Raw genomic sequence first — 26,021 nt, 5'->3', positions numbered from 1 at the left:
TCAGCTGTGATGATGATCTTGAGAACAGTGGGGATCAGGTGACAGCTTGTCAGGATGTGAAAAAAAAAACAGTGTCTCTGAAAGTAGGTGTAGGCACTATAATGATCCACTCAGCAGATGCCTTGTCTTATGTAAAATTTCCAGATGTGATATAATTACAGACGTGGGTTGGCTCAATACAGTAGAATCCAACAGTGAAGGAAAAGTAGAAAATCGTATTTCTTCCTTTACTATCATCCACATATGTTATTACAGTGTGTGTGTGTGTGGGGGGTCATAATACTCAGAGTGGCTTATGGGAAAAATGAGCTCTAGATTCATCCAGTTGGCTTGAGTCCAGGGCAGCTAACACTTCATTTGTGTTGAGTGGTTTCATTTATTGAATCAAGGTGGTGTGTGTGTGTGTGTGTGTGTGTGTGTGTGTGTGAGAGAGAGAGAGAGAGAGAGAGAGAGAGAGAGAAAGAGAGAGAGAGAGAATTCTCTCATTCACACAAAATGAATGAATACTGACTTAAGAGTCAATGATAATCATTAGCTATTATGGGATACTATTCATATTTATACTTTGTTGTTGTCTTTTTTTCGTTTTTGGTTTTTTGAGACAGGATTTTTCTGTGTAGCCCTGGCTGTCCTGGAACTCACTTTGTAGACCAGGCTGGCCTCGAACTCAGAAATCCACCTGCCTCTGCCTCCCGAGTGCTGGGATTAAAGGTGTGCGCCACCACGCCCGGCTCATATTTATACATTTTAATGTGAATTAAATTACATCAGCCTATCACTGCAGAAATGAGACACAGTTTTAAAAGGCAGGTGAGGAATGGGTGGGGGAGATGGCTCGGCTGGCAAAGTGCTTGCTCTGTAAGCATGGAGATCTGAGTTCAATTTCCAGGACTGATGTTCAAAAACCAAACAAGCCAGCTGTGGTGGCCTGCTTGTAATCCTACTGCTCACAAGCTGACAGACTTCCCTATTTGCCGAGTTCTAAGACAATAAGGGACCCTGCCTTAAACTAGGCGGTGGATAGCAGCAGAAAGGGTGATAGCTGAGGCTGACCCCTGACCTCCATAACCATGTATTCATGCACACGCAACCCGATCTACACCCTCCCACATGAACACACGGACATGAACATATTCACACACATTAGAAAACTAAAAACGCAAATGGGTAATTAAACATATTGAACAGAAAGTCAGAAGGTCAATCCATATCTGCTTCCCATCTGCCCATTAAGGGTCTTTACCTGGAGTTTGCCTGCTAGTGCTCTGCCCCAGGGCATAGTTAACTTGGCAGTATATTGTCTCAAGAGACCCCACTCCAGCCTTGGAAATGGTTGGTCTTGGGCAATCATAGAGTTGCAGTCATCGTGAATCCTGGAGACAAGATACTCTGCTTTGAAGCTACACTGGTCTCCCTGATGGTGTTCATGCCCAGTACTACAAACTTTTTTTTCCTTTCTTTCAACTCTTTCCATCCTAGAGGTAGGATCTTGTAGATCCACATAAGGGTTCAGTGTCCATGGTGGACCAGAAGAAAGTGGAGAATTCAGTTAACTTGACAGCCTGTCTCATCACTGTTGGTAGCTGCCCTCTTACAACCCACCACCTAGACCAACATCAGAGAGTACCAACTGAGCCTCAGTTGGTTGAACTGTTGAGATGAACTACTGGATTGAGTTTATGTACCTCTCTGATCCTTTTGTCTGACCCAGTAGCTTGGATCCCTGCCCTTTTTCCTGAACAGTCTCAGGATACCTCATGCCACTCACTGCTAGTTGTACAGTCTACTCCTGTTGTGTTCATTCCCTGGGCACTGAATACTTCTCAGCCTTCCTCAGGATGGAGGCTAGACTTTACCCACTCCCTAGGAAGCTTGTGGTACAGAAGCCCATGCTTCCTGAGGAAGTGTGGCACAGACAGCACCTTGCTTGTAAGTTTGGAAAAAGCAGATAGATGCTTGGAAGGAACCAGCATGCAGGGTTCTAACCCTTTCTCTGGTAGACAGGTCTGCATTAGCCCCACATGGCTTACTCAGTGGTGTCACATGTGATCAAATGGGTAGCTGTGTTTGCCTCCAACACTTTTGGTCAGCCTGGTAATGTCCCATCGGCTATTTGCTTATCTGGCCTCCACTCTCTCTCAGACCTTCTTGAGAACCCAACATGGAGGATTTAGCTCTTGTTCCCTTTCTGGGGACTGGATTATAATAGACAACACGACTTGCAGGGAATAGCACTCTTGTGCAAGGACAGTCAGTCCATCACAGGCAGAGATGGGTCTGCCCATTCACAGACTCTACTATGGTCCTTGCTGGTCTGCTGCTGACAAGCCTAATTCACACCTGACTTATGTTGAAAAGATGGGTGGATTCTTGGACATTTTGGTCATTGCTATGGGTTGTCAGATGCTCCAGAGACTGGCTGGACCAAGGAGAGAAATTTTGGCTTAATAACTCTACTATCTGGCAATCCAAAGTAGACTATGTGCTCAGGCCTGGGGAGGGTTGACACTAATTTTGATGTTTGTTCTAGAATAGAAGCCTCACAGGGCAAAAGTTACTGATGGCATTATTTTAAGTTCTAGAACAGTCTGGTACCCAGGACATCATCACACTCCCCAGGTGGTGACATTTCCACCTTTGGTCATCTTCTCACTGCCACAGCACGGTGGTGAAAGAACTTGTCACCTGGGACCTATCATAAATAGGGGACTCCATGCAAATATCAGCACGAATGAGTGTACCCCATGTTGAGAATGAGTGTACCCCATGTTGAGAATGAGTGTACCCCATGTTGAGAATGAGTGTAGTCCATGTTCAGAGTTCCCTTTAATTTCAGGCAGTGGTTCCTTTTAATCTTCCCAACTTCAGAATTCAAAGTGACAAAAAACAAACAAACAACCAAACAACCAAACAACAACAAAAAAAAACAATCTTGTTTCTGATATCTTGTTGTCTTGGCTAGGGTTTTATTTCTATGAAGAGACACCATGACCAAAGCAACTCTTTTGTAGGAAAACATTTAATTGGGGCTGGCTTAGAGTTTCAGAGGTTTAGTCCATTATCATCGTGGCAGGGAGCATGGCATCATGCAGGCAGACATGGTGCTGGAGCTGAGAGTTTTACATCTTGATCCACGGGCAGCAGAAAGAGACTGTGCGTATCATACTAGGCATAGCTTGAGCATGTAAGACCTCAAAGCCCACCTCCACAATGACACAGTTCCTCCAACAAGGTCACACCTCCTAATAGTGCCACTCCCTATGGCCAAGCATTCCAACATAAGTCTTTATGGGGGCCACACATATTCAAGCCACCATGCTTGTCGAATATGACTTAGGATGATGAAAACTGTCCTGTGGGAGTAAGAATGTGAATAACCAACTGGAAGCCTGCTTTGCACTTCTTTCTGATGCAAGTAGAAAGCCCTCTGTGTATAAAGGGAACTTCTAATAGTTGAGATTTCTATTTCTATTCTTCTAACAGTTGAGATTTTTAGGGTACAGTAAAGGTTGACACAAAAGTTTGGGGGGTTCAATTACCTCCCTCCCCTGCCAGCTTATACAAAGCGGTGGCTTAGCTAACTGCCTCCAGAGGGCAGATTGAGGAAGCCTGCAGGTGACTGCTTAATTATGCAGATAGATGGCTGTGTGACTCTGGGTTACAGACTAGGTGTCTGTGGGCAGAGAGGACGCTGTGCATTTTCCGAACAGGACATGGCTGATTCCTAATACACAGTAAGAGATAAGGGTGCCAGCTTTTTACCCTCCATCGCCATCAGCACTGACTTCTGCCGGCTGCTGCACATTTTACATGATGTAGAATACATTAGCAAAAACTCGTTTATTGTTGAAGGGAAAATTTATTTCAACCAATTTCCCCTGTGAGTTGGCCACTTATTTCCAAAATGGCATGGCCCCAGTATTCGGTGAATATTCATACACATTCTGGCAAGCAAAAGGAAGGTCATGGAACCACATAATGAATGTCAGAAGAGAATAAGAAATTTGGATACCATAAAAGCAAGGAAAAAGCTTGGCTTGAAATACATAAGGAGATTCCCTGCTCCCTCCTCTGCCCTCTCCCTCTTTTCTCTCTCTCCTTTCTATTTTTAAGTAGTAGTTGTCAAAATATTTTAAATATTTTCTGATATAAAAGGTAGCTTGAAGTGCTACTATAAATATGATAAGGGGATTTTCTTACTGGGGGCTAAGGTAGGCACATTAAATAAATATATTTTGTCCATTGTTTTCTTATGGCTTTATGGCTTATAGAATACAAATAACGGCAGTGAAGCACAAATATTCTTTTTTCCCCACAGAACCCACAGTGAAACTCAGGATCTTTCCCTGGTATCACACTAGCATCTGGCAGTGTTGCAAGGCTGGACCAGGGGATGAGCAGAGCCAGAGGAGTCAGTCAGTCATGGGGAGGCGTCGTCTCATAGGCAAAGGCGTCACAGGACTCAGCAGTTCCCACAGGGTTCTTGCCAAGTGATGCCAGGTTTTACCCAGCAACCTCAGGCTGACATCCCTGTTACAGAGACACGTCACCTCTGAGTCTGTCCTATGACACCATGATGCAGAGACAGAGGGAGAAAATGAGTTTGTCATGAAGGTGGGCATAGCACTGAGAATGTCAGTGCTATAGAACAGCTGCCTGGAAAAACCTTTCATAGCAAATATCGAGGGGAAACCACTCTCAGTTTCTCTTCTTCAAAATCATCGTCCTTATCTTCATCTGCTGGCACTTAGTGTAATGGAAAACACACTGGTTGTGGAGCTACATCCAAGTGTGGCTAATTATATGACTTATATAGTTGGGATCCTTAACCCACCAAAGATCCACTTAGCAAAATCTTGGTGTTCTACTTGGTCCTGTTGGGATATGGCAGAACCTGTAAGGTGTTGAGGAGGAATCTCCAGGTCACTGGGTGCACACTTCTGGGGAGAGTAGGGTGCCATCTCTTTCCTTTCTTTCTCATCATGTGCTCCAACTGGGAGATATCTTGTTTCAAGCTTAAAAACAACAGAGCTAATCACACACTAACTGGAACCCATGAAATGGAGCTAAACATAAACCTTTCCTTTCTATAAATATATTCTTTATTAGCACTGCAGGTATTTCCTACAGTAATAGAAAGCTGACTAATGCAATCTATCACTGCGAAGCCAATTTTCCTGAATAAAAGAGGGTTGTTTGACTATCAAGTGAGCAGCAAGTGATAAACCGTTACAACCACAGAAAGCACACAATTGTGACACACTCCCAGCTACTGCATATGGAAAGCATCTTCTTATGCCTCAATACTCTATGGGAAGGCAAGACTGAGACATCATACTCTGCTAAGAAACCAGGAAGAGAGGGGCCAATGTACTGAGCTATAGCATAAATCCAAGAGGTTCTAGGAGAATACAGATCTATATCACCACAGCCAGGTTCACAAATGTGCTACAGACCATAGCTCACAACTGTTTGGTCAAGAAGCTACACACAGTTATTGGCATGAGATGAGACCTACTGGGTTTTCAGCATACCACCAAAGCACATTCTACCACTGGGGGGGGGGCATGGGTATCTGAAAAATGCATTGGCCAATATTTCTGCTTCCTGGAACACATCACCACATTTTTTTTTTTTTTTTTACAGATAAAAATGTCAGGCTCTATAGGAAAAAAAAAATGTGTTCCCTCCACTTTATATTGAAGGCCCCACATCCAAAGAGGATTCTGGAGGGGATCCTTCTGAGGGGAGTGAGTAAGTTTATATAATGTCATGAGGGTGGGGTCTTCATGATGGGATTAATGTCCTTATAAGACAGATTGCTCTGTGCTTCCTCAATCTCTTGGTGTGTAGAGAGAGAAGTCTGCACAAAGTCTCCCACCAGCATCTGACTGTAATAGCACCTTGCTCTCAGACTCCCAACCTTTAGAACTGGGAGAAAGTAGGTTTTGAACCACCTTGTCTGTACTGTCTTGTCTTGGAAGTTTAAGCATGCACACTACCAAGAGCAGATTGAAACATAAAAATAAACACAAGGAGTGAAGGAAGTCTCCTACAGTCCATAAAAGGGTAGAGAGCACACATAGTGTATCTTTAATGTTTTTGTCCGATTTTGCACCTGTGTTTTAACCAAATTAGTCAAATGTAACAAGGATTCAGTGTCACTGTGTGTCACAGTGTATCACAATGTGTTACAGTGTGTCACTAGAACAAAGGATCTAGGGAATGTTGATCCAACTCCCCTATTCACTTATTCCCTACAAGCAAAGCAAAGTTTCCAGGTTAGAAAAACACTGACTTCATTTGTCTGTCCATCAGTCATTGGCTCTTGCTAGGGAATTCTCCTAAGAGGGGAAAGGAGTTGGTGGGTGGGGTGGGGATGATAGATCAGCAGTCAGAGTACAAAACTGGACAGGGCTGGAAAAGATCACTTCACGTTCAGCCATTTAAGCCTCTGGGGTTGGCAAGTGAAAAACTCCCTTTCTGAGGACAATGGGGCTAAGGGAAAGAGTAGCATGGGAGGGGGGGGGGTAGCTCTGTCTAGAAGAGTCCTCTAGACTGACTTGAGCAGACTGGTCCACAGGGAGGAGATTAACAGGACCAGGGGCATCTGCACGGTTGTGCCTGGCACACTGTAGTGTACATGGGGTTGTGGTGGGGGAAGATCTAGTCTTCGTGAACAAATGTATTTATAGGGTTTTTCAGTCATTCATTTTCATGGTCTTGTTTTACATTTTTATTTTAAATTATCTGTGCATCCATGTGTGTGGATCTGAGCATGTGAGTGTGGTGAGAGGCAAGAGGAGGGCATATTGGGCCCACTGGAGCTAGAATTACAAATGGTTGTGAGCTGCCCACTGTGGGTGCTAGCAGCCAAATTCTGATCCTCTCTCTGCAAGAGCAGTTATGCCCCTTGACTGCCAAGTGGTCTTTCCCTTCACTAAGGTTGTTTGTTTCAAAGTGAAATTTGTTCCTGGTACACAGATGACATAATGCATCCTTACAGTGTGTTCTAGGTTCCTAACTCTAACTTCATGAACAAAGTTCATTTTCACAAATATTTACAGAAGGATATCTAACTAGGGCAATTCTATGCTTGAAGAAAAACCCATGAGAGACAAAGGAATTCATAGAGTAGTAAGGTGCACCTATGTATACCCATGGCTGCCTTCCCTAACTTTTCAGGGGACTTTCCCTGGTGAACAGCCAGCCTGAGGCACACAGTTGGTGGAGCACAGACACTTGGGTCTACCAGGGAGGATGAAGGGAGCACAGGAAGTTCTGAGCTCTTGTACCTTTGGCCTGAGTTTCCTCTCCTATATGGGACAGGACTGAGGGTGAACAGTGGACCCAACCATAGCAGCTGCTATCATTTTGTCTCATTCCTAAAATAGTGCTCTTAAAAAAATATAAAGACAAGCAGAGCCTGCTGTTATCTCTTTAAAATATTATTTAAATTTTAATGTGGTTACCTCCGGGATCCAGAGTCTAATCATCGAGGCTAAGACAGAAGAAGCTTGTCGAGCTGTTTCTACAATGCCCAGCTCTGCTCCTTAAGATGTAGGTGGTTGCTACAGGCAACTACTTAAATAAACTCAGGGAGGGTGGGGGCAGCGAGCTCTGAAGAGTGCAAGGATTTGATGAGTTTACCTGATTTTGGAAAATCAAAACAAAAGAGCTGACATGATTTTTCCACAAGGGTCGCTCTCTCCTCCTTGAATATTACCAGAGATGAATCTACCTGAGATGAAGGTTTTCCTTCAATTGACAGACAAAGAAAGCTAGGAAAGGGTGGGGGTGGTTATGGTACTTTTTAAGCAGCCCAGTCTCAAGATCTACAGGAAGGAAAGAGGCTAGAACTTCTCATACCTTTTTTTTTTTTTTTAATTTTACTTTTAAACATTTGATGAAATGCCATTACGATTGTGAGCTTTAAAGGAAAAAAATCAAATGACAAATCCAGTGGCTGGTCCCTTGGTTGTTTTCTGGCAATAGATTGCTTATGTCTACCCCCAAGTGGCAGGGTCTCAGTCCAGTCCTGCTTGCTGGGTACAGAAGGGTAAGGCTTCTGTGATCAGCATTTCTCGTTTTAGTGGTTAGGAACACATCTTTCTGTATACCAGGCTTTCTGTTTTATTTCCCTTGCTTTCTTTCTTTTTTTTTTTTTTTTTGTTTCCCTTGCTTTCAAATGACTCAGTGCTCTGAGGTCCGGAGCAATTACATTTTAACTCTCACTTCCTTCCTATAATCTCATCCAAGGATTATAGTCTCATGGCCATTTTGATATGATATAAATATCTCATTTTCCTAAACTTAGGCCTCCCATAACTTTGGATACAACTATTCCCCAAAGAGAAAAATAGCTGCATAGGTCATGGTATATAATGGAGTCATGGATATAATGCAGTTCCCAGAAATTGTTAAGAAGCATGTAGTCGGGTGTAGGAAAGACGGCTCAGTGGTTAAAGTACTTGTCACAGAGCATTAGAAGTGGAGTTTGGATTCCCAGAACCCATGCAATTTTCTCTGTGTGTAGAAATCTGGGTGAGAATCTAGTTTTCTTTGGATGACAGAGATAGGGAACCCTTAGAACAAGCTGGCTAGAGAGACTGGCCATATTGGTGGGATTTGGGTTTGTTGGGAGACCGCACTTCAATGAATAAGGTGGAAGGGGGATTAAGGATGATTTCTGATATCAACTTCAGGCCCCAAATTGCTCCCTACACATATGTACCCTCACACATGCAAACATGTGTGCACACACATACACATGACACACACGTGTAGTGAGAACCTTGGTACTTTTGAAAAAACAGAAACACGGGGATATATTCTCATTTTAATCCCAGATGCGGAACATGGGGCTGCTTCAGACTGTCCACAGCAGCTGACTATGATTTGCCTCGTGCTCTAGCAGAGGGGTGATTTTGCCAGCTGCTGATAGTTCCTGCAACTATGTGATGTTTGGAACTCTGGGGATTCTTCAGAACGTCCTGCTGGTTAGGGTGACACTAAAGAGGATACCCATACCTTCGTATCTTCTTTCTCTCCGAGCTGCCATGCGGCCACTTGGTAAGCAGCTTGGTTCTAATGCCACATTCTCTACTGTGATGCTCAGCCTCACTAGGCCTCAAAGCAACGAAACCGTACAACCATGTACTAAAACCTCAGAAGTCATGAGCCCGAACATACTTTCTCTTCTTCTGCTATGTATATCAGGTACTCTGTCACCATGCTGAAAAGCTGATTATGTTGGTTAGTTTGGATTGTCTACTTGACCGGATCAGTAAACAGAGCATCAGTGGATGAAGCCTTTAGAGACAGGGGATTATTGGGAGTGGTCAGGGACAAGAGTAGGGGATATGATAGAAACACACTATGTATGGGTATAGAAATGTAATAATGAAACCCATTATTATGTATAACAAATATATACTAATAAGACATGAGAAAGCCTATCTGGGTGTGCCTCAAATGGTATCTCCATAGTCAATGAGATTGTGAGAGATTTGACTTGATGGATGGATTCATTCACTGACAGACAGATTCATAATCTGATGGCATTACTGCTAGGTGAGAAAGGAAGGGACAGGAGGTCTAGTTATAATAAGTATGACTCTGAGGATGTACTTTGGTGCTATTGTTTGTCCTGGCCCTTTCTATATTTGGTCACCCTCTCTGATTTCTGCCTACTATGAGCCTAACATCTTCCTCCTTTTGCCTGTTTGAGGCATTCAGTCCCACTATCAAGAACATAATAAATATACTAATGGTTAGGTATGCTCATCTCTGGTTTACCTCCATCTTAAACTCTGACACACGATTCTTTTAACATTTTTAAAATGACATTTATCCATTTACTTATTTGTGTACGTGCCACAGCATATAGGTAGGGAAAAGATTGGGAGAGTAGGTTCTGCCTTCCATTGTATGGGTTTTGGGGACTGAACTCAGGTTCTCAAGCTTGACAAATATCTTTATCCTTCAAGCCATAACAGAACCTTCTTTCACTGAAAAAGTAAGGTCAATCAGCGTTCTCAGTTAGCTTTTCAGTCTAAGCCTCTGAAGAGGTAGGCTCTAGGAGAAGCCAAATCTTAGAACCACAGACCATCAGCCAAAAAAGAACTTCTGAAGTCTGGCCCAGGATGGCTCAGGTATGGGCAACTTCAACACAACTGGTATCCTAGGTGAATGTCAAGAACTGTCAGCCATGCTTTTTTCTGGAACTGAAGAAGCTTCCAGGCTGAAAGTCAAGAATCTTGTCCAGATGGCGCAGGTAGTCCCCAGATTGATCAAGGGGAACGTCCTCACCATCCCATGAGTCACTGAGAGGGAGAGACATAAAAAGCAAAGGGCTAGACCTTAAGACACAGAGCTAGGAGCTGGCTGATAAGGAGAAAACAGGAGAATCTTTTTTTTTGTTAACGTTGACTCTATATTCCTTTTAAAAATACTGAGATCAAGCAAAATGCACTGAAAACTCTGAGTAGACCGTTATTTGCAACTATTAATCTTGAAAAGAGAGCTATAGAGGCGAGGGGAAGTAGCACTGTTTATCAGCACAAAGGATCAGGTACCTCCACCCTTCTTGGCCTATGTGGATCCCCAAACAAGTTCTAAAAGTGTGGACATTGAACAAGATCCCCTCTTCAATTCTAAAAGGTCTCATTAATTAATCAGGATCTTAGGGATTCCCCAGATAAACTAAAGGAAACATGCCAGCATTCACAGTGGATGACAGTCCTGGGGATGGCTGTGTAGATATTTTTAACACGATAATGCATACCTGACAGACTGAGCTCCCAGCCTCCAGGTGGGCTGGCAGAGCTAAGCAGGGTTGAGAGGAAACAGCTTTTCAGAGAACTACAGATGCTGAAGTGTGGGGCGGCTGAGGAATCCGGGAGATTAAAGGTACAACCTGGCAGAGGCTGGATGCCTGTTCACCCCAAGGACAGCAGGTTGATGCCTCTGTGGGAAGCTCTTGTTCAACCTACATTAGACACACAGGGGTGTTGGCAGGACAGGAAGCACATACTCAGCATCTGCTCGGGCCCTGTGCCAAAGGCTGCACACACATTACTTGTCTTCTACAGGAGGGAGAAATAATTTATGATAGAAAAGGGCACAAGGCTAATTACCTTCGCTAATATTCACCCTGAGAGTTCCCAGGAAGATGAAATATTGACCAGGGAGAAGTGTTATGGTTTGAGAGGGAGGTTTAGAAGAATGGAAATGTTCATCTGGTCCACTCTTTGTTATGCTAAGGATCAGAAGATGTCACTATGGGATAGTGGCACTTAACAATGTGGGCGATGACGTCAACTAAGCTGTAGAGAGCATCTCTTGTGCACTGAGTGCTTCATACCCATCACCTTGAAGCTCCATAGTTACTCATCTTATCCCTGAGTCACTGATGAGGAAGCTGAGGCATAGCATAGTCAAATAACTTTCTATATGAGACTTGAAGAGTCAGAGTTAAGTGTCTGAACTGAGCTGTCTAGTCTTAGAGTCTGGACCGTGTGCTTGGGTTTTTGTGGGAGGAATGAAGGACAGAAATGACAGTGTTTAGGAACTGGGAGGAAAGAGCATGAAAAAGACCTCTGGGTGTGCTCACTGCTGCCCACCAAACAGACTCAGTTCTCAGTTTTCTAGGCTTCCGGGAGTACAACTCTTTCAAATGCCTCTTCGAAATGAGGTGTGGCCATGCAGCACGCTTTAGCCATGAGCCGTGAGTCCAAGTCACGTCTCACTTCTATGAAACTGTGAGTCCAATCCACGTCTCACTTCTAGGAAAGCGCTTCATTCACCGAATTCCCCTTGTTGCTTGGCAACTGTGGAAGCAGGTGCTAAGGTGGAGCGGCTGCCACTCTGAGTATGGGAGTGACGGCAACAAGCAGAGTCTCCTGCCCACTGGCATAGGGAGCAAGAGTCAAGCTATGGAACCTGGGGAATCAGTTATCAGCTGAGCAGAGCTTAGCCTGTCCTTGCTGGGGTGTAAGCTGGAATCAGAAGTAAGATGTTCCTATAACAATAAGAATAAAAAAAAAAAACCCTCAAAGGGTATGCCTGTGGTTTCAGGACTTGTTGGTCACTAGCAAACACTTGTCATTAGAGGCTGGAGAAAGTGTTCATCAATGCTCCCCCTGTAAGTGAATCATTTTGCAAAACGTTCTGTATAACCTAGAGGAGAGATGATGCAAGACACGGACTCCTATCATAGTGTTAATAACATGTTGGTTGCTGTTGGCAACATCTGACAAGCCTTTTCATGTTAGGAAGGAAATAAATAAAGGAGAAAAGGGGGCTCTTCTTTCAAGTAGCAGTGAAAGAATTAAATGGGCTACGCTGCAACCCTGTAGGTGGAACAACAATATGAACTAACCAGTACCCCCTGAGCTTGTGTCTCTAGCTGCATATGTAGCAGAAGATGGCCTAGTCGGCCATCATTGGGAAGAGAGGCCCCTGGGTCTTGCAAACTTTATATGACCCAGCACAGGGGAAGGCCTGGGCCAAGTAGTGGGAGTGGGTGGGTAGGGGAGCAGGGGCGGGGGGGGGTATAGGGAACTTTCGGGATAGCATTTGAAATGTAAATAAATAAAATAATAATAATAATAAAATAAAATTAAAAAAATAAATAAATGGGCTACACATTTGAGGGCTTGCTGAACTGGAGGAAGGAACTGGTTTTAAACTAATTTGTAGAAGGTAAAACAAACCCTGAGAAACTTCTTTGCTTTTTAAAGATTTATTTATTTATTTTTAACACCATTGCTCTCTTCAGACATACCAGAAGGGGACATCAGATCCCATTACAGATGGTTGTGAGCCACCATGTGGTTGCTGGGAATTGAACTCAGGACCTCTGGAAGAACAATCAATGCTCTTAACCTCTGAGCCATCTCTCCAGCCCCTGGGAAACTTTGATGCTGAAGGAAGGTGAGATTCATCTCTTCTAGCAAAGTTCCATTCAAGGACACGCTCACCCCCCACCCTCCCCCATCACTTAACCCCCCCCTGAGAGACTCGGAGAAATTAAGTTGATGCGATGAGCTGAGAGTCTCTAAGATGGAGATGTGTGGATAAGAAGGCAAAGAAGCCCAGCCTAGATAGTAACCCCTGATAGCAATTGCATCTACGTGGATTCTGTGAGTATGACAATCAGTTCACCGAACTCACTGGGGTCAAGAGATAAAAGGGTGCCTGCAGGATTATGGGGCTGTACTGTTCAAGGAACCACAGGTTAGATCAAAAGACACGTCTCTGAAGGAGTCCTGAAATAACACTCTGGGCTCACAGGGAACGAATGTCCCTCAGAATGCACTACAGATGCAGACAAGGAGGATAACAGAAATGTCCTTCCAAGGGAGATGCTCCGAGATGCGGAGGAGATCCTGAAACATCCTACCCAGAAGGACTTGTGTGAATACACATCTACTGTGTTCTATGTTTTTCCTTCCTAATGAGAGTATTGCTTAGGGATTTTTTTTTTTTGGTCTTACTTAACAACAATTATATTAGATAGATGGGAGGCAGCGAGCGCATTTGTCCATTAGCGTCTCTGTCAAGGAGACTCTTGTCCTCAGTCATGTACTGAGAACTCTGTGAAAGTGTACATATCTGGGCTGGGAAGGTGCTCAGTGGTTAAGAATTCCTGCTGCTCTTCCAGATGACCTGGAGTTCAGTTCCCTAGACCCACATCAGGTATCTCACAGCCATCCTAACTCCAGAGCCAGGGGATCAGACGCCCTGTTCTGGTCTCTGCCGGTATTAGCATTTGTGTGCACATACCATCCCTCCCATACATACAGATAATTAAAAACATCTTTAAAAAGATGCAAATGTCTTTTCTGTGTTCTTGTCTGTGTGTTCAAGCTCTCTGTAAAGAGAGTCTGGACATCTTTTCACATTCATTAAGCACACACTCTCGCTTCTCCTCTGTCACCAAGGTCACTTCACGATAGTTCGATCCATGCAAGTTTCCTTCTAAGATGGACTTTTAAAAGAGTAACCGTATAGTAAGGTATAGGACAGGGTACAGACCACACCATTCAACAGATTAATTCCATCTGAAGGCGGGCTTTCAGATCCTAGGTTTTGGAGCTTGGCCTGGTGAATGGAGACTACTTCTCTGTACTAGAGGCAGTTCTTTGTACTAGTTACCTCCACTGTTCAGTCAGGCTCACGCCAGCTTGGGTTTAAAATATCTCTGCCTACAAGCAAGTGATAATTTATCTATAAGAAAGAATGATGCTCCTGTTTTTTTTTAACATTTTTTCAACTTATTATTTTGGAGTGTGAGAAGAGAGTTGGAAAGACTGGGGACAGTAAGAGAAGGTATTACTGTCACTGGGGATATAAATTTACAATGTTGTGTGTCTGGTTGTATGATTATTCTGCCCTCCCTGAGATTGTATGGGGTGCTTGCTAGTTTATGTCAGTTATATTCTGGGGGAAGGTAGGAGAGAACTGGGAAAGAATTTGGGGGAAAACAGACAACAGAAGAGCACAGATATTTCAAAAGCTTAGGCAAAGATGGGTGATGTATATTGCTGTGTTCTTAAATATGGCTCATATATTCTGTAAAAAAAAATAGCAATGTTCCCATCTCCTCCCCCTCTTCCTTTTCTGGGAAGAGAAACAACATGAAGAACAGTCGGTGGGTAGGACGGGCACGTGGAGTGTGAGGAACAATCAGGGACACAAGTTCGTCTAGAAAGAAAAGAAACTTCTACAAAGACCAATGAGTTTCTATGCTCTCGATGCAGACATTCATTTCAGAGTTGATTTAACTTTAGGCATTTCTCAAAGCACTTTACTTGCTAATATTGTTTTCTATTGTCTTTAACTAGTGAATAACCCCCACCCCACCCTACCCCCACCAACTATACTTTATCTCTACATTTTCCTCATCAGTATCAAGCAGCTCCCCAGGGATCTTTCATGTAGATGAACAATGACATCCACAGACAACAGGGGTCAATGAGACCAAGATACGGGAGTCTAATGTTCATCTATCTGAGCTGGGATCTGCTGTGTGCTCCTCTATCAATGCTGGGATCTGCTAATGCTGGCTGTCACAGCCTAGGTCTTAGAGCCACTGTTTAGAGCTCTTATTCATGCTGAAAGTCTGACTTATACACAGAGATGTTGAGGCTTAGCTAAAAGAAAAGAGCCACTTAGTGTGTCTCACCTTCATTGTCATTCCGACTGGGCTTGGAATCACCTTGGGGCCACACCTACGGGACTATGTGTAAGGTTGCTGTCACAGGGTGTCAAGGAGGGGAGGCACATCCAGGGTAGAGCCATCTCATTAAATGGCCTCCTATTCTGAACAAAAGGGAAACGGGGCTGGCTAAGCACAAATATCAGTAACTCTCTCTGCTTTATGGACTGTTCAGTTGGAAGGAATTCTAGCTGCTATCAACTTCACCATACCTAGGTCCTCTAGGATGGACCATGGCCCCCTCAAACTGTGAGCTAAAACCAGTTACTCCCACACATGTATTGCTTTGTGTCACCTATTTGGTCACAACATGAGAAGAGTAATTAATTTATCTTTTAAAAAGTGAGGAGTCAGGAAATAAATGAAGATGAAGAGGATAACCAACACAAAGTCCTTTGAGATCACAGGTTAGATACTCTATCCAAACTGCTAAGAGCCTGACTAGTCCTATTGTACAGGCTGGGGTCATTCCCAATGATTTTAGAAGTCTCCCCCAGGGGAATTTTTTTCACCTAACATTTGGATAAAGGGATTAAAAATATGAAGAAAATTTAAAGCATTATTTGCTTTGGGTTACTGGTACTTGAACTTAATTTTAGACTATTTATAATAATAACAACAACTATTGTTTTTACTATTATTATTATTATTTTCTTGAGACAGGATCTCATTATGTAGCCTTGGCTGGCCTGAAACTCACTGCATAGACCAGGCTGGCCTTGAACCCACAGAGATCTACCTGCTTCCACCCCCTGACTGTCGGAATTAAAGCCATGTGCCACTGTCCACAACCCAACTTTAGAATGTTTTAAAATGGAAGTTCGCCTAGAATCATTTTAGAACATTCCTTCCATAGTATATTTGAGTGAAATAAATTCGAGACTAGCTTGGGCCTGATTATAGCCAACCGTTGCAGCAGTCCGTAGTCCAGCTTTGAAAACAAACAGAATTATAAAGACTCGGGATAAAGATCCATGTTCTTCTTCAGAGCTAAACTGTGGGGAAGTGTTCGGAAGAAACTCTGGTTCCCAAACCTCTCCTCGACCTGTCTGAAAACTTATTATTGAAAATTCAGACGCTTTTCTGAAAACATAATTTACTGAGGAAACCAAGGCCATTTCAGACGCCTCGTTAGCTGAGTGCAGAGGAAGGCAACAGCAATGATGAGGTCAGAGGTCAGTCAGATGAGGTCAGAGGTCAGTCGGGGTGTGTTGGCAGTGGAACATGAGGGAGGCAGGCTTTCAGACAGGAGTTACTAAGGAGCCCCACAAGCCCAGAGGTGGACTTCATTGCCAAGTCTCCTCATGATTCGGAATGTTCATCTGCCTTAGGCTTTGTATGCCGAAGACTTAGTCACTAACACTAAGTAGCCGACGCAAGAACAAACTCTAAAAGATGCTTTTGGAAAACAAGAAGAAAAACAATAGAAAGGACTGTAGGAGTGTTCTCTCTGCTTCTGCGAGAAGAGGGGAGTGGAAAGCCTCAGACAAAAATGTTGTCCTGGTCCCACTAGACTAATTTTAGTTATCTTGGCTCATGGCTGTGACTCATCCCTAAGACTCTGAATTGTTGAGGAGGAAGGAGGGAAAAAATTTTTTGACTTAAATGTCAAAGAAGTAGGAACATAAATATAGTTTTCTTTTTTGGGGACTAGAATCCCAGGATCTGGGTATCTTTATCACAGGAGGGTTGAAAGCTTCCAACTTCTAGAAAAAAAAAATCATGACTCCAGTCAAAACATCATCAAGGACTAAGAAGGATTGATTCCAAGTCATGACACTTTTGACTTTTAATTCTTCAACGTGGTTAAACTAGATGTCAGCTAATGATTATATGTGACTAAGGATGATAGGAAGGGAATATGGGGACTTCGATAAGACTTAGGACTCAAGGAACAGGGCAGGAAGAAATACATGCTGATAAGCATACTCAGGAATAATTAATTCTGTGTAATATCCTGGTCACACTGAGAAAAAAAAAAGCATGATTATACACTGCTCAGACATCTTCTGGCCCGCTGATGAGCAGGGGTCGATGCAGAGGTGGCTTCATGAAACTCTGTCCTGAGTAATGAAAAATGTTTTTGTAATTTGTGGGTACCACTGGTTTTCATTTTGAGTTTCCATTAGCTGGGAGGATAGAAAGAGCCCTCACCCACTCACATCCAATTTGAGCATTTTACTGAAGAAGTCTGTCCTCCTCCAGAAGTGTCTGACCTGTGGCTCACAGACTACATGACGACATGTACCTCAGATGAGTGCGACTCCTAGTCAAAACCATCAACTTACCTAAAGCATTATGGCTTTTTTTTTCTTTTTTCTTTTTGGTGACTCAATGACACATTTCTCAAGCATGGACTTTGTAGATGACAGCATGTCACAATGTCACAAAGTTGGACAGAAGTTGGACATGTGAACTTTCTCTTAAAGCTTCTAGAGAATTTAAAAAGATGTGGTTGTCTAGATATGGCCTAAGAAGTTAGAGATGGAGTATTATGCAGAAGGCAAAGGAGAATTAATTTCAAGGCATGCGTTTCTGGGAAGAGCAAAAACTGTGAACGTTGACTTCAGCACCTGACTGGTGGCAGCCTTTCCAGAGCTTTCTTCCTGATCCTCACCGTCCTTCGCCTGTCTTCACTTCATAACCGTGTATTGCTGTGAGCAGTAACCACTGTATCCCACCACCTAAGACCCAGTGTGTCACTCAGCTGATGTGTCCGGCATGTCCAGCATCCTGACAGGATGCTCTGGGAGGTGGCGTAGAGGATGCTGGAAGCTGCCCATCCCCACCTCCTTCCACTTCAAGAACTTGAAGGGCTTATGTCACATCTTAACCTCTGCATGACCGCACTTGTCTATTTTGACACCATGGCTGTGACAATTATTATCTCTTATAAGAGATATTTTAAGCCCTACAAATTACATATACACATATACATACACATACATATATATGCATGTGTCTCTGGCTATACAACATCTTGGCCCACTATCTAGTTTATAAAACCAGTCTGCTAGTTGATATTTTGAGCATCTTGCAGGTGTGTCAAAGTTCAACAGAGATTTGTTTATCTTTTAAAAATTTCCATAACCAACTTTTATCCTGTAGTCATATTATAGGCCAAATCATATGCCCCAAATAGATATGCTGCCAATATTTGTGAATGCTTACAGAAAGAACAGGGTCTTGCAGATTTAATCAAGTTAACATGAGGCTAATTAAGGAGGTTCCCCCAATGCGGCAGCTAGTGTCATGAAAGTGATGAGCTGGTCCTGTGTAATGTCAGTCAAGGGATGCCAAGTATCCTGGCTTCAACCAGAATCCATGAAGAGATAAGGAAGGGCTGACCTCTGCAGGTCTGGGGAGCTAGGCAGCCCCACACCTCTAACTCCCTGTGATAGGAAGCCATGAATTGGTTTGTTTGTGTGAAGATCGTGAAGCTAGCTCTGAGATCAGCTAACACACAAAGCAGAGAGAGAGAGAGAGAGAACGTGGGATGGGAGGTGAGAGAGAATGGCTTTCCTCTGTGGCTTAGGAAACTAATATGTAATTGTTAAGGTTCGATTTAAAAGATTTCAGAGCCATACCATATGGCCCCTTGAAAAGGATCCAAGAGTAGATTTTCCTGTCCGGTTTTTATGTCCTCCACTATTTTAAATGATTCTTGTCACAGATCAGCCAGCTGCTCTTCAGTGTTCTTGATCAGTAATCTTATTTGTATTTTTAACCTAACTGCTTCGTCCTTTTCTGTTTCACTTGCCTCTTAATATTTCACTCTGTAACCTAATTCAAGTGCATAAATAGTATTAGTCACATGCATTTTATAAAGAGAGTACTTTAAAAAACACTAATTATCTAAAATATATCCTTTAGACCCAAATAGATCTATATTCCAGGGCTCTGATTTACCTTCTATAAAAATATACAAAAGACAGGTGTTTTTGAAATAACAGTGCCTGGGCTAGGTATGGTAGTAATACCTTTAATCCTAGCATTCAGGAGGCAGAGGCAGGTGGATCTCAGGGCTAGCCTGGACTACACAGTTTGCATCAGGGCAGCTAGGGCAACATAGTGAGACCTTGTCTCAAAAAAAAAAAAAAGTGAGTTTTACTTTTGTTTCCTTTGGAGAAAAAAAGTTGTTTTTCTCCAAATAGCACAACTGTAAACACTTATACTCACATTTTCCCCCAAAATAAACAAACAAGGAACACTTTTAAGGTCTTACAAACTGCAATATGTATGGAATCCAGATTCAAACATGCATATTAAGAACTGTGATGTACTACCCAGTTTCCCAGCATAACCTTGTTCTATACAATTCTCTGAGAGAACCATTGCCCTCACATTATATAATTTTCTGAAAATCCAAGTCTTTGAAGGAAGAGTTCACTTCTATATTTAGTAGCTAAAAAAACAAATGTTCCAAGACGAGGTACTGGACCCCTTCATTAACCAGAAAACCTTCTTTCCCCCCAAAAGTAATTCTGATGGCTTTTGGGCATTAAGAGTGCACCAGCTTCCCCCCCCTGTCTTTGATGACATTGGCATCGACAGGTCAAATTCAATGTCAAAATCGACAGGTCGTTCAGTCATTGCACTGATGTAACTGAAGGACGTTTTCACCATATCCTGTCATCTGCCAGGCCCCAGGTGCTAGCCCCAGGGGCAGAGGGAAGGCACAGAGGGAGGATTACTCACTTGAGGGTGGTGAGCTCTGTAAGGGACGGCTGCGTGGCCTTGAGATAGCTCTCCCTTCTTGCAGCCACCTTGGGAGACGGCTTGGGGCTCGTGTCCGAGTCCCCACTGTCCTCATCCCCCATGGCTTTGATGTAGCTACCACTGCGCATCCTCCGGCACGGGATCTCGTCGTCTTTCCCGCGAGGTGTGTACCCTGACCATTCATCCTGGGGAACCTAGGAAAGCAGGAAACAGGAAGTTTAACTTTCAATGGAATTTAACTTTTAAAAGTTTTTCTTGTCCTCCTCTCTCTTTTTTTATGACTATGAATTAGGCTATAGAGATAAGTTTTCTAATCCTTAGACATTGATTTTTTTTCTTTTTTTGATATTAACGTTTTACTGTAGCCGTTTTGGAAATCACTTTAATGCATCCACATCCACATTGCAATTGTAGACAAGCGGTGAATGTCTGGAAGGATGTGAACGGCTGGCTCTGGTAACTTATACTTCTCAACTTTCTTGTGCTGTTCACAGCTGAGGAGGAAGGTGATAGAGAGGAAAGCCCTCTGGTTTGAACTTTGCGCTGACCTTTCTCCATCACTACCTTGGAGTCAGGAGTGTTCCCGGACTCATCCTGGTTTCTTTAACTTCACATTGGTACCACCCCATGTCTGCTTTCCTTTCTTTCTGACCACTGCTCTGTTCCAGCGCCATTGACTGTTCACTCATCCTTTCCTTCTGAGCTCTTAAAGCTCCTTTGGGGGATTTCCCCAGTGATGCTTACATAATGGCCAATCGGGTGTCTGCTGGTCTCTCTAGCATGTGCACACATCACACCCACCACACTTACTGTCGGTGTCTCCCTGTTGTCATTCTGCTTGCTCTATGACTTAGGAGAGTTACCAGCCATGTTTTCTACCTCAAGTTTGGCTGGATCCTGTTCTACATTCCCACTGTGGACTGTCCCCAGGAGGAGGCTGTCAGCGCAGTGCCTTCTCCTGTTTTCCACCACTGCTTCTGTGAAGCTGTGCAGGGCACTGCATATCCCATTTTACATTTGTTACATTATGACATTCACTTCAATTCCTTTTACCCACTTCAGCATGGATAATTCCTGTATAGCTTTATTCTTCTCCCACTGGTGAAAGAAACACTTACTCATCACTGACTTCATCCTTCAAGAAGTATCAAGTGCCCACAAAGCCTGGCCCTGTACAGGCTTTAACCACAGGAGACAAATCAGACTGAGGCTGTTTGTACCACCGACATGCATACGACAGTGTGGAGTAGATACATACACATAGGAACACCTCTTAAACCAACATGCTTACAGGCTAAAGATGCCGTGCCACAATGGAATACTCACTAAAGAGACCCTAGGATCATGACCCTGCTAGTAAGGAAAATGGTTGAAGTCTTAACCTGTTAGGTTTGCAATGAGAAGATAAAATGTATATATATAATATATATGTATATGTATATATATTATATATATGTATATGTATATATTATATATATATACACATATATACATCCATGCATATATATGTACATATATACACATTCACATGTATGTATGTATGTATGTATGTATGTCTGTTTTACGGGTGTGTTAGGGTCTCATAGGCAGACCAGTAACTCACTGGGGCCAAGATGGCTTGTAACCCTCAGTCTACTTGGCTTAGTCTATATTTTGGAATCAGAGGTGGGCATCACCACACCCACTGACAAAATATTGGCCCCCTTCTATTTTGGGATTAAATGTTTAGATGCTGAGTATTTCCTGCTTATGGAAGGCGATACAGCCTCTTGACAGACAGCTACCTTTAACTAAACTGAACAGTTTGCCCACCGTGACTTATTTGGTCAGCATGTCTCCGTGCTTTTATTTCCTTTTCTGTGATTTTTTTTTCAATGAAAACCTGGAGCTCAGAGAGCTGAGGTCCCTGGACAAAGGACACGAGGGGATTCCCTTGGAGTCACAGTGTTCGGGTTGTCACACTCCAGGCAAGCTGATTGTCCTGGAGAGGTTGGCCAATAAGAAGCAAACTCCCTAGGATTGCTGTTACATCGCTTTTGACAAATTTTGTCTTATTGTTTTTATGTTGTTGCTGTTGTTTGCTTGTCTTGATATTCCTTGTTTTTGTGTGTTGTTTTTTGAGACAGAGANAGAGAGAGAGAGAGAGAGAGAGAGAGAGAGAGAGAGAGAGAGAGAGAGAGAGAGAGAACTGAAGTTGGGTAGGGAGGATCTGGAAGGATTTGGGGGAGGAAAAGTCTGATCAAAATATATTGTGTAAAAAATTTAAAAAAAAGAATACAATCACTGTATCTGGAGAAAAAAAATCTTCAAAACATAAAAGACTTCTCCAGTTGAATTGCAAAAATCAGAACCTAATGGGGTTTTATGAGGGATAGTCTGTGAATTTGAAAAGTTAAAAGTGTTAAAAAGATTGTCCATGATTACTCTCATCTCTATTAGATAAAGACCTCTCAATATTATTCACCGTAGAAAGTGAAATTACATATCAACTATCAGAAGCACTGTTCTTTCCTCCTTAAATCATGGATTTCTTTTTTTCAATCAAAATGCCATCAACTGCTCACAGCCCCTCTGCAGGGGTGAGGCCTTGCAGGCCTCTGCTGCATCCAGGCTGGAATGCTCACTGGCTTGGTCCCTTGTAGGCATCCAGAGTTCTTGAGTGTGACAGCTTTGCCATGGCCAGAAGATTCTTCTTATTTCTTAGGAGTCTTCCCCAGGCTCCAGATCTTAGAATCTTTCATTACCCTCTTTCTGGTTGTCCCCTGGGCCTCGGGGGTGGGGTGGGGGGAGTGAAAATCTAGATGTCTCATCTAAGGCTGACGATGCTACAGCCCCCGATTCTCTACACTCTGATTGGTTGTGAATCTCCGCATCAGCTGCCACCCAATTTAAAAAGAGACTTCCCAGAGGAAGTCTGAGAGTTGAGCCCCGCAGAAGAGGAGGCCAGAGAGTGTAGACCAGAGGGGATGGAGGACATTGGGGGAACAAGGCCCTCTGAATCAACCGGGCAAAGCTCCCGTGCACACAGAAACTTAAGCAGTAATCTGTTTGGGTCTGCACGAGGTCCTCTAGCATATATTACAACTTCCACTTTAGTATCTTTATGGAGCACTTGATGGTGTGAACAAGTGGGTGTCTGGTTCTTGTGCCTGCTCCTGGGGGCTCTTTCCCTTCTTTTTGCCTCGTCCAACTGTGATGTGAGGCTTTTGTTATATAATTATATATATATATATATATATATATATATATTATCTTAGAAGTCTGTTCTTTTAAATGTGAGACATAAAGGAAGTGGATCAGGATGGGGGGAAGGTGGGGAGAAGGTGGGAGAATGGTAGGAGGAGAAACTGTAATCAGGATCTATTGTGTGAGCAAAGAATCTATTTTCAATAAAAGTAAAAACCCATAACTTTTGGGTAGAGAGTTTGCTACTATGTGCTCTAAGCAAAATAATAGTATTAAGTTCACTCCTAAGGACTGGGAATGTTTCCAACCATGTGTATAGTACAAAGTTTGGAGTATGCTTTCTAAGTTTAAACAGAGAGCTAGCTGATGGTTCCCTCCCTAGTCTGCACTGGCACTATTGTAGCAATGGATTTACCTTGTTAGGTTGGTTACTATGTTCATAACTGATTAAGATCATTGATGTCTTTTCTCCTCAAGCAGCCGGAAGAGCACTTTATGGTACTACAAAAGTCAGGCAGCATGGAGGAAGCCTTGAGGTCAGTCAGTACCAGTGCCATTTCTGTGATTGTCCCTCAGACCAAAGTGTGTGGTATCTTCAGGAGAACAGTCTTACCTGTGGCCTGTTAGTTTCTTTTTTCTTTTCTTTTTAAAAAAGATTTATTTATTTATTATATGTAAGTACACTGTAGCTGTCTTCAGACACTCCAGAAGAGGGCATCAGATCTTGTTACAGATGGTTATGAGCCACCATGTGGTTGCTGGGATTTGAACTCTGGACCTTTGGAAGAGCAGTCGGGTGCTCTTACCCACTGAGCCATCTCACCAGCCCTGGCCTGTTAGTTTCTTTGATGGACATAGTTAAGAGGTGATGCTGATTGCCCTGTACTTTACAATAGAGGGAACTCGGTCTATGGAAGTAGCCCATGTTACAAAGAGCAGCGTACCAACAGGGCCGGCCTTACTACTGTCCAGGAGTTGATGGATTCTTTTCTTTCTGAGCTGTACCTTGTCACACCTGTCAAATCATCCAGTCACGGTCCTTGACAGCATCATGACTCATTATACACAACTCGTTTATCATTCACCAACCACTGCTGTAGCCGTGTGAACAGTTCATCTTTCTAAGCTAAAAGCTGTTCTCTGGGATCAGCATAGCTCCAAAGACTTCTCAGAAAACTATAAATGACGAGAACAGTCTTGTTTTCCTTCAGTTGGTAAAGTGACTTGTTGCCTAGGTCTGATCATGTTCAGAGTCTCACCAACAGCTCAGCAACCTCACGCTAAAAATCAACAAGAAGAGGTCACGGTCACTGATGACATGTCCCTTGCTGTATCTTAACACCGACGTGGAGTTCCTAAGTGTTGCCTTCTGGAATATGTTAGAGATGAATGACAAGCTGATTAGCTAATATGCCAATTTCTGTTCGGGTGCTTTACAAACTTAACTCAAGGCAGAAACCTGGGCTTCAGGAAAAATAGTCTGTGATTGTTGCTAGGGGAACAGGCTGAGAAGAATTCAATCTGTATGCCTTTCGATTAATCATTCTTTTCAAATGATAGTGGTAAAAGAATTGTGCCCATGTGACTTCCATTAGAGTGCAACATAAATATTAATACATAATTCATAAAGGTAGAGTACCACAAGATTTTATATAAAAATAGCAAAGATGTTAGTTCTAAATATATATATATATATATATATATATATATATATAGCTGTACAAAATGTAGACCCTGGAGAAGAAAAACTCCAATCCTGAACTGTTAGGACCAGCAAAACAACCAGGCGTGTACGCCTGTGTTCGTGTGTAGATATTTAGAGTAAAAGATGACTGTCTTGGAGGTCCATAGGTCTGGAAGGAAGCATACCATTTTGTAGAGTTCCAAGAGTGCAGTGTTACTCTCCTTTGGTCAGAGAGAAAGGACAGTTAGGAGGTGGCAGCTACTAATGTGACCGAGTTAAAGGCTGCTGTGCTAGCCTGGATCCCTCCTTTTACCACTAGGTTGGATTTCCACCCCCCCACCCCCCCCTGAGAAGGCACAGTCCTATGCACGGTTGCAGACTTTCAAGTAGATATGAGTCTGTTTCTTCATTTACTTTCTAGATGTTGCCTCTGGCTAGGAGTAGCTAATGCTTTAGATTTTGCTGATAAACCTCTAATACCCAGGATGTATCCCACCCTGTGCTGACTGACACATGTGTGGTTAGGACGGCAGGCTTTTAGGTTGCCTTGTCCTGTGTCCTGATTCGCCTCTGTGACTACAGCCTAGCACAGCCAACAGCTTCCAGACCGAGAGGGGTATAGGGCCCTAGGAGGCTCTGGTGGCTCTCTCTGCATTGTTCTCTCCCTTGAACTGCTTGACCTGCTGTTTCGCTTTCTGCTGCTCACATCCAAAGGCCTCGAGTGCCTTCTTCATGGCTCCCCACCCGACTGTGGGAGGAAAAGATTTAGGGACTGCTGATGAGAAGGTTGACCCTGCCCACTTGTCTGAGAAAGGCTGTTTTTACTGGTGGTGGCAGTAGACAGTCTTGGTTAAAAAGGGAGCAGAAGGGATCAAGCCCTTGGTAGTGGGACAGCAGGTAGTTCTGCATGTTTCAATCATCCCAGCATGCACTTGGGCTCAACAAGCACGAAAGAAGTGACACACAGAAGCACTCTCCTTATGGGTCAAGCTTGATAATAGCGATGGATCACAAGGAAAGAGCAGATGCTTTTAAATGCTTGTGTCAAAGCACCGAGAGTCTAATAGAGAACAACCTTATTGTTGTTGATGCTGTTATTTTCTATGATTATTATTTTATGATTTTTTTTGAGTCAGGATCTCATGACTTAGTTCAGTTTAGCCTGAGGCACACTTTATAGCCCAGGCTGTCCCCCGGCTCGCAACCCCC

At 43.2% G+C, this 26,021-nt stretch overlaps 1 protein-coding gene across 15 annotated transcripts in view; it reads right to left on the bottom strand.

The window, feature by feature from the left end:
* The window catches only part of Dlgap1 (DLG associated protein 1), an 809,018-nt gene that overhangs the window by 211,874 nt on the left and 571,123 nt on the right, over window positions 1–26,021 (bottom strand). For all 15 annotated transcript variants that reach the window (XM_029531372.1, XM_029531368.1, XM_029531376.1 and 12 more), the window contains one exon: window positions 19,922–20,136. In XM_029531372.1, the coding sequence (XP_029387232.1) occupies window positions 19,922–20,136 (215 nt within the window). The remainder of the gene's footprint in view (window positions 1–19,921; window positions 20,137–26,021) is intronic.

This window comes from Mus pahari, chromosome 18 (genome assembly GCF_900095145.1).
Source record: "Mus pahari chromosome 18, PAHARI_EIJ_v1.1, whole genome shotgun sequence".
NCBI lineage: Eukaryota > Metazoa > Chordata > Mammalia > Rodentia > Muridae > Mus > Mus pahari.
Note: the sequence above shows the minus strand (reverse complement) of the source record. Positions and strands in the feature narration are given on the sequence as shown.